This window comes from Anneissia japonica, unplaced genomic scaffold, assembly GCF_011630105.1.
Source record: "Anneissia japonica isolate Jap-2015-1 unplaced genomic scaffold, ASM1163010v1 scaffold701_len334292_cov200, whole genome shotgun sequence".
Lineage (NCBI taxonomy): Eukaryota > Metazoa > Echinodermata > Crinoidea > Comatulida > Comatulidae > Anneissia > Anneissia japonica.
Window position 1 is genome coordinate 320,363 of NW_022682589.1, and position 9,156 is coordinate 329,518.

At 36.3% G+C, this 9,156-nt stretch overlaps 1 protein-coding gene across 1 annotated transcript in view; it reads left to right on the top strand.

The window, feature by feature from the left end:
* LOC117106203 (BTB/POZ domain-containing protein 10-like) overlaps positions 1 to 8,854 on the top strand; it is a 21,217-nt gene extending 12,363 nt beyond the window's left edge. The window contains exons 2-9 of the mRNA XM_033247581.1: positions 3,270 to 3,404; positions 4,256 to 4,579; positions 5,415 to 5,511; positions 6,169 to 6,289; positions 6,696 to 6,793; positions 7,467 to 7,566; positions 7,709 to 7,873; positions 8,096 to 8,854. Coding sequence (XP_033103472.1) covers positions 3,301 to 3,404; positions 4,256 to 4,579; positions 5,415 to 5,511; positions 6,169 to 6,289; positions 6,696 to 6,793; positions 7,467 to 7,566; positions 7,709 to 7,873; positions 8,096 to 8,331 — 1,245 coding nt within the window. The 5' untranslated portion in view covers positions 3,270 to 3,300 and the 3' untranslated portion in view covers positions 8,332 to 8,854. The remainder of the gene's footprint in view (positions 1 to 3,269; positions 3,405 to 4,255; positions 4,580 to 5,414; positions 5,512 to 6,168; positions 6,290 to 6,695; positions 6,794 to 7,466; positions 7,567 to 7,708; positions 7,874 to 8,095) is intronic.
* Positions 8,855 to 9,156: the final 302 nt, after the last annotated feature.

Sequence of the window (9,156 nt, forward strand, 5' to 3'; positions counted from 1 at the left end):
GAAAGGGAAGACTTTATTAGGTGCTCGGTGTCGTTTTTGCTGATGATTTCACACTTTGAAGGGGCTGTGGAAAGTGAAGACTTTATTAGGTGCTCGGTGTCGTTTTTGCTGATGATTTCACACTTTGAAGGGGCTGTGGAAAGTGAAGACTTTATTAGGTGCTCGGTGTCGTTTTTGCTGATGATTTCACACTTTGAAGGGGCTGTGGAAAGTGAAGACTTTATTAGGTGCTCGGTGTCGTTTTTGCTGATGATTTCACACTTTGAAGGGGCTGTGGAAAGTGAAGACTTTATTAGGTGCTCGGTGTCGTTTTTGCTGATGATTTCACACTTTGAAGGGGCTGTGGAAAGTGAAGACTTTATTAGGTGCTCGGTGTCGTTTTTGCTGATGATTTCACACTTTGAAGGTGCTGTGGAAAGGGAAGACTTTATTAGGTGCTCGGTGTCGTTTTTGCTGATGATTTCACACTTTGAAGGGGCTGTGGAAAGGGAAGACTTTATTAGGTGCTCGGTGTCTTTTTTGTTGATGATTTCACACTTTGAAGGGGCTGTGGAAAGTGAAGACTTTATTAGGTGCTCGGTGTCTTTTTTGTTGATGATTTCACACTTTGAACAGGCTGTGAAAGGGAAGACTTTATTAGGTGCTCGGTGTCTTTTTTTTTGATGATTTCACACTTTGAAGGGGCTGTGGAAAGGGAAGACTTTATTAGGTACCCGGTGTCTTTTTTGCAGATGATTTCACACTTTGAAGGGGCTGTGGAAAGTGAAGACTTTATTAGGTGCTGGGTGTCTTTTTTGCTGATGATTTCACACTTTGAAGGGGCTGTGGAAAGGGAAGACTTTATTAGGTGCTCGGTGTCTTTTTTGCAGATGATTTCACACTTTGAAGGGGCTGTGGAAAGGGAAGACTTTATTAGGTGCTCGGTGTCTTTTTTGTTGATGATTTCACACTTTGAAGGGGCTGTGGAAAGGGAAGACTTTATTAGGTGCTTGTTGTCTTTTTTGTTGATGATTTCACACTTTGAAGGGGCTGTGGAAAGGGAAGACTTTATTAGGTACCCGGTGTCTTTTTTGCAGATGATTTCACACTTTAAAGGGGCTGTGATAAAGGAATGGTTTCTGCATGAAATACTTTTAATAGATTTATTTTGCTAGTTTCTTGCTTCTGGAGGGGCACTGAAATGAATGACTGTAAGGTGCTTTCACCATGGAGGTATATACTGTATGTCTCCATGCTTTCACTAAATGTGCCTTCCCACATTTTGAAGGGGCTCTGTTGTAGGAATGACTGTGGACCCATTTATACAACATACCATTATTACATGCCTTGTCAGCACGGAAAAGTTAAGGGGTTGTATTTAAACAAGTTTGGATTCGGTGTGAACCATCTAGAAAAGATGCAAATTGAGTAATCGCCAAATTTGGATGGTTCGTGACCATGGCTATGCCTACTTGTTTCCCCAGGCTACAACGAGCGGTAATTAATCAATTCAACAGGTCGCTAATAACAAGATAAATAGAGTTTATTCAGCCGGGTCGTTAAAATATACAAGTATCGCTGGATGTATTTAGAATAATCAACAATTTATAAAATGGTTGCTGGTATCACGATATGTTTGAAATATTTCAGTACTGTACATAATAGGATTTATTTGAATCTTTTTTATTTGACAGTACAGTATTTATCATTTTGTTGGTTTCGATCAACGGTAAACGATCCAATCCTCTTCCAAAACAAACCGTGCAAATTCAGCAGATGTAGGATTGCATTATATGATACTTTTGGTGTGCAACACTTGTAATGCCGTATTGTATAACCGGCGAAGTTTGGAGGCTCGCTTTGGGTAATGAGTATACCTTAAAGGACATAACACCATGATCATGTTTATAGCGTATTGTATAAACACAACCTATGTAGTGTGCTTTTTTCCTGGTTCCTTGCTTCTGTAGGGGCCTTGTAAAGGAAATGAATATGTACAGTAAGATATAGCTCTTTCTGTGCTTGTTTCTCACTATGTAATGGAAAATCATTATTCTGGCTTAGCTTGTCACACTTACTGTGTTTTGAAAATGTTTGCCATACCCTACCAAGAAAGGTTTGAAAAGTAATCAGTACTAGACCACATTCACCTCATAATTGCTAAATGCATTTATTTGGATGTACTGTATACACCAAGTAAGCTCTCAAGATAAAATGTCTACTCACATACTCTACGTATGTTATAATACAGTAAGTCTGTGAATAGTGGCTCTCCCTGGAGAGAGGAGATGGTTGTTTGGCATAATTGAATATATTGAATCAAGTCAATGCAGTTTAAACTGCACACTGTAAGGACTTGAGCTTTGCAGGCATTGTACATTATATGAATTGCTGTAATAAATATACCTTTTGGGAATGTTATGACTCCATTGACTTTAGATTAAGGAAACACTGGTTTTTAAAGATTTTAATATAATTTCTTCATTATTTGTTAATTTTCATATGACACTTAATACAGTAATTGTTCAAAATTAGTGGACTGAAAATAGTATTTGATTAAAAATTGTAAATATACCGATTGATTTTTTTTTCATAAGAAGTCACAGTGAACAGTGATATGAAAATATCCCTTGTAAATTGTAAAAATTATCCTTCAAGTTTGTAAATATAGTATTTCTTCATTCCAGAGGATTTTTGAATAAATGAATGAATTTTAAAAAATGGTTTGTAAATTGTTGAACACACTTAGAATACTGCTAAAGATTTTCTTGAAAAATTTAAATACAGTATAATACTGTATCTTCATGGCATTGTTTATCATTAAGAACTATTTTTACAGGATTTGATAAAACTCTGTACTATTACTGACATAAATGGTACGTAATCCAAGTGCTTTTATGTAAAAGAAATTTAGATCAAATGATACAACTACAACAGCTTTATTTGCGTTGTCACACTTTGGCATCATCAGATTTTTACCTGGTTTTTACAATGCATGAAGGCTTTTGCTGAATATTACAAAGTCTGGCTGTGGCGCTTAGTGTTAAACAAACACTTTTATGGCCACTCCTCATTTAAGAAAGGTTAGAAAAAGTCTCTTGATACAGTACATAGAAACAAGACTGTCTAACAAATTGATTGGGAGCAATACAGCACACTAAAATAAATAATTTCAATAAGAGAGTTGAACAATGTTCGTCATAAAACTGTTTGCTCAAAGCTTACAGGTTAGTAACTTTAAATATTTAATATATGTAATACTGAACTCTTTCTTCTTTCTTTCGTATCAGGAACTTTGAAAGAGGATTGGCTATTACCTCAATGGCAGAACGCTTCCCGCAACCGTTTCATAGAAAACCTGTAGATAGTAGCGACTCCGACTCCGTCGAAAACGAACCAATTCCAACTCCTCATCCACATAACAGGTAAACCAATGCTTTTTTAATAAAGCAATACTGTTAATATATATTCTGTGCAATAGGAAACTAGATTAGCAGTGATCAAGATCATGATTTTTTTCCCTTTTTTTTTGTGTACGTATAGACCCTATATGTAAGGGTCTGTGTCGTGCATAGCATTGTGTGTACAGGTGGGTGATGATGTATAAAATAATGGCACTCCATGTACGTAAGAGTATGTGTATGTGATTGTATTATAATGCTGTGTATGATTGTTTGTTATGTGATGACATTTTTGTATGTTGCGCAATAAATAGTGTAAGTATGTGATGCTGTTGTGATGAGATGCTGGATGTACAGTATGTGATGTTGAGTGTTTGTGATACTCTGTATGTATTTCCAATTAAATATTAACAATTGCATGAATAATATACCTTTCCAATATTCTTTGCATAGACCCTTAAATTGGCTTGTAATGCATTTTCAAAGCATTTACATTACAAAAAAAATGTGTTTTTTTTTTATAGAAAACATGTCTTTAATAAGAGTAAAAAGTTTTTATATAGCCTGGTTTCCATAAAATTGCTACACGCTAACGCTGACTCCTTTGACGACGCTGATTCGACGCTGATTGGTCAGTCGAATCAGTGAGCATTCCTGATTGCTTTGGGGACAGCTAATTAGTGCAAGAATTGTGGTGAAAACGCTGTAGCGACTGTGTAGTGATTCTATGGATACCAGGCTTATATTTGTTGTACACTTAACCCTGTCATTGTAAGAACAGTGCCACAACTACTAGTCTACTTCTCTTATATAATTCATATATCTGAATAGTTTTTTTATATCTTTAAATTTTTTAAAAACTATTTTCCTTACAGGTACTCATTTACCTTTAATGTATCTTATCGACGACACCACAACCAAACATCAAACAGTCAGTCTATGAACCCAGCCGACACCCATAGCATGGCTCAAATTGCTCCCAAGTCCGCCAGTCCCTCTGGACACAGCTCTATAAGAACGAGGCTTCCATCAAATGAACGTGGAAAAGGTGCACGTAACTCCCCTGTCAGCAGTCAAACTAAAAGCGATATGAACGCTGTGGAAAAACTCCCAGAGCGTGTCACGTTAATCGTTGACAACACAAGTTTTGTAGTGGACCCCACATTGTTTGTTGCACAACCAAATACTATGCTAGGAAGGTAAGTCCTGTGTTACCTGTATACTATTTTACTTTTCATTGTATTATTATAATATATTTATTTTAAGTAGCCTTTTTAGTTGGCTGATTGAACCCACTTGATTACTGTGTTTATTAATACCTAATATTAACTTTAATCGTTTTTAAATATGTATTTTATATTATAATTATAAATTATAATCAAACAATAAAGAAAACGGTACCGTTTTCTTATTGTTTGATTACTGTTAAGACTAGTATGGCTCACCATATTATTTATAAATTATAGTAACTTATCTTTCATTACATTTATATCTTCCTATATCTATTTATTATTATAAATAATATGCAAGTGTCTTTGCATTGAGCCACCTGTCTTGCCAACATCATCTATTCAACCATCCATCAGTCTATTGTACATCCATCCTGCATCCCTAAATATCATAGTCCGTCCTTCATTCTTATTCCATCCACTATCATATATTCATTTAGAAATTAACCCATCTATTTATAGTAAAGCCATCATCCCCTATTTGTTCATCTGTCCATTCATGCAGCATGCATCCATTTATTTATCCATCTATCATGCCATCTATTATCTATTCATCCATTTATCTATTCCTCTGTTCATCCATGTACCTGTCCATTTTTACAGTACAGTTATTCACATTAGGCTATCTCACTGTAAATCTATCTTCTGATAGCGTGATGGTTATTTTAAAGATTTTGAGTCATTCCTTTCGAAACAGTAAGTCATTGTCAATAAAGAGCGAAAATTATTTCTGTAATTTTTACTGCATTGTTTCAAGTAAGAGTTTTTAGCAAGCAGTATTGCATGTTTTGTCTTCTCTGCACAGAATGTTTAGCCAGAATCATAACTTCAACAGGCCTAATGACAAAGGAGAGTATGAGGTAGCAGACGGAATGCCTGCGGAACTGTTCTCAGCCATTCTTGTAAGTCATTTCAAGAGAGTACCTTAGCTCAGATGGATAAGCTGATGGTAGCCACTATACGTATACTGAAGATATATTTCGACCTTTGGTCTCTGGTACAATTCCATCCACTTGTGTTTCAGCTGGAGGGCTGAAAAATAAGTTAAAACAATGCACCATATTTTGGAAGAGAATTTGAGCCTTTCATTATGTGTGCAGTATGATCTATGTATTCATTTTTAAAAAGTATCACATTCTTCAGAGAGGAGCAGGTGGTTGACTTCTGGTACACTGCCCAATTTACCACTGGGAAGACTGCACTGAAAATAATTTTTTGGACTTTTTGTTGATTATCCTCGCTGTGTTTCACAATCAAATAGTGATCCAAACTAGAAAAATGGCTCCTTTCACATTTTACTATCACTATTGTTCAGCATATTCACAATGCCTTGGTCACCAGCTATGTGGTGGTTCACATGTTGTCTTGTGTTGGACATCCAGTGAATACCTTAGTGTTGGTGTGGCGTTTGGCAATTTATTCAGACATGTTTACAGTATTCTGCCATTTTGCAAGGCATGATAAATTAGTTTGGTTATACTTGAGGCTTGTGGTTAATATTGTTAATGTCAACACTGCATATTCAACGTCATGTTTCTGGTGTTTTTTCTCTTTTTTAGCAATATTACAAGAAAGGTGTCATAAATTGCCCTCCCACAATACCCATCTCTGAGCTCCGAGAGGCTTGTGATTACTTCCTTATTCCTTTCAATGCTTCCACAATCAAGTGTAAGAACCTCAGTAAGTCCACAGTTTATCATTTTTTCAAATTAAAAAAAATGTATTCCGCTTTAGGCACTAGGGCCAAGGTTATGACAAACAGTGAACTTAATCACTCTTAAAAGTGGCAATCCCATCACAAGGAAACATAAACACAAGATGCTACATAGCCTAAGCCTCATTATGAGTGCTTAGGGAGTGGAGTTGTTTTGGTTGTGAGAATAAATCCTGTTACCATGACAGGAATTGTGACAGGAATTGAACCCAGGACCCTGGGATTGGAAATTAAGCATCTTAACTACCAAGCTGTTTAACACCACTTAATTTCCTTATAAAGAAACTTATTTTATAGAGCAGGGTAAATGTTACCGTAAGTGACTGTAATCTTTTATTACTGTCAGTGATAAATAAAGTTTGTCTTTCACAGGAAATCTGCTGCATGAGTTCTCCAATGATGGTGCCAGTCGGGAGTTTGAAACTTTTGTTGAGGAGTATTTACTGCAGCAAATGTTACAGAGTGCACATGTAAGTTGGTCTTTATCTAAGTATCTGTTAATTTAATTTATATTGGATTTATATACTGCATGGTCACTGGATTCAGACAGTTTTAAGTGAAGTCAATACTATCAAATTATATATTGTGCCTATATATGGTCATCATGAGATCAGTACCATACTAAGGCATGTCAGATCTCCATCACTCTCAGGGGAGTATTCCTAATCTTGGGACAAGTAATTTCATGGCTCAGCATGTGTATTGCAAAAATAATAGTATAGCAATATGCTCACACTAATACATCAGTGTTGCACCAAATATCTATTTTAACTTCTTTCCTCTAAGGGGACTTTTAATTAAGTTTATAATGCCTTCTCATCACAACACTCTCTTTTGGCTTACTGTGATAGAGGGCGTCCTTTAAGAGGTTACAGTATGTTATTGTTAATGTTATATTGTATTAAAGGGCTTCAAAAGCTCTGTTAAGACGCAAATTTTCCTTTGACAAAAATAGTACGTATGCCCATATACAGTCATGGTGTGCCTATATATGGTCATGATGTAGTGTATCATGACCATAATAGGCATGTGACATATTTTGTCAATTAAATTTTGAAAGCTTGGACAGGATTTTAAGATCAGATCTCTTAAGTTATACCCCTCACAACATATTGATCAAATATATGTTTTGTATGGTTTCAGCGTGGGGAAAGAGAATGCCACATTGTAATTCTGTTGGATGATGACGTTCTTGAATGGGATGAGCAGTATCCACCACAGATGGGCGAGGAATACACACAAAGTAAGCCAGAAAATTCTTTAATAGTTGGTTTTAGATCTGAGAAAATGAGTAATTCAGTGCAGTTAGACGTCATTGTGAAGCATGTATGCATGATATGCAATAAATCTAAATTTGTTATAAATAATTTTTATTTATTTTTTAGTTATATATAGCACACAGATGTACAGGTTTTTCAAGTACATTGAAAATCGGGAAGTTGCAAAGACTGTGTTGAAAGAGCGTGGTTTGAAGAAGATCAGACTGGGGATAGAAGGCTATCCAACTTATAAGGAGAAGGTCAAACATAGGTCAGGAGGTCGTCCTGAAGGTCAGTCTCCTAAGTATCAAATGATATTGGTTAAAAAAAAAAAAATTGTAAATCTCTATTTGGATTTTAAAACTAAGAATTTTTATATTCCATGGGTGTGCTGCCAGCTTAAGCTAGTGTCTCAACAGGAGTTGGCGATTGCGTGTAGCGATATTTATAGAAACCAAGCTAAGTTGTCTACAGTTGTAAAGCTAATTTCATATTTTGCATTCCTTTCTACAGTAATCTATAATTATGTACAACGACCATTTATCCACATGTCGTGGGAAAAAGAAGAGGCTCGCAGCCGGCACGTAGACTTCCAGTGCGTCAAGAGCAAATCAATCTCAAACCTATCGACCGCCTCGGCTGACCTTCCTATTAACCCAGACCTAGCAAATGCACCAGAGGGGGTGGCGATGCTGTTACCTCCGCCAGCTGATCCAGAGAATCCAGAGGGGGAACAGGAGGCAAGTTGATCAGCCCAGTGCAAATACACTATTCCAAGTGCTAATGATTTTGAAATGCTGCGAGTTTACAGTAGCTAATTCTGAAGATGTTAAATTGCCTTAGTTTACAACATTAATACAACAGTCTCACAACCCGCCATCGCAGTAGATTTTTGCGTATAACTTTACATAAGTCTATACACACTTGATGACAATTAGAATTTGTAAGTGGCTGTTAATTCGTTACATTGAGGTACATGCTAGATAACAATTCAACTTCTGTGTTTTGCTACTGTTGTAGGAGTGATTGAAAAGGAGGTAGAAATGTTTACTCTCAACCTGTAGTGGCCGACAGGGTTTAAACTTTTTTACTGTGCATTTTGCTTGCATCTAAGGCATTTAATTTACATTTGTCTCTTTTGCCAGAGTATAAATGGTTGGATGTTTTAGTATTGGATGTATAGTTCCGATCAGTGGCCTAACAATAAGTCACAGGGCCTGGTGCCCATGCATTTTAGCAGTCAATTACAATTGGTCCCTTCACATTGGAATACAATAACCTGTTATATTAATATAATTCCCCCCCCCCCCATATGCATTACACCACTAGGTGTGATGCAATCCAAAGATTTTATAAACAAAAGATAGCATTCTCCGCGACTTCAGCAAGTTACAAATTCTGTAATAACGTAGTGTATGGCAACCTCTTTAGAACTTTGACCATAGCGTACACCGCGCGACTTTACTTTTACAATTAGAAGCATCGATTTACAGTGCGCCCTCTCTTTACAACAGTTAAGGAACAATTAACATACTTAGTAACATTGGCTTAATACCTTATCTCAGATCCATGGC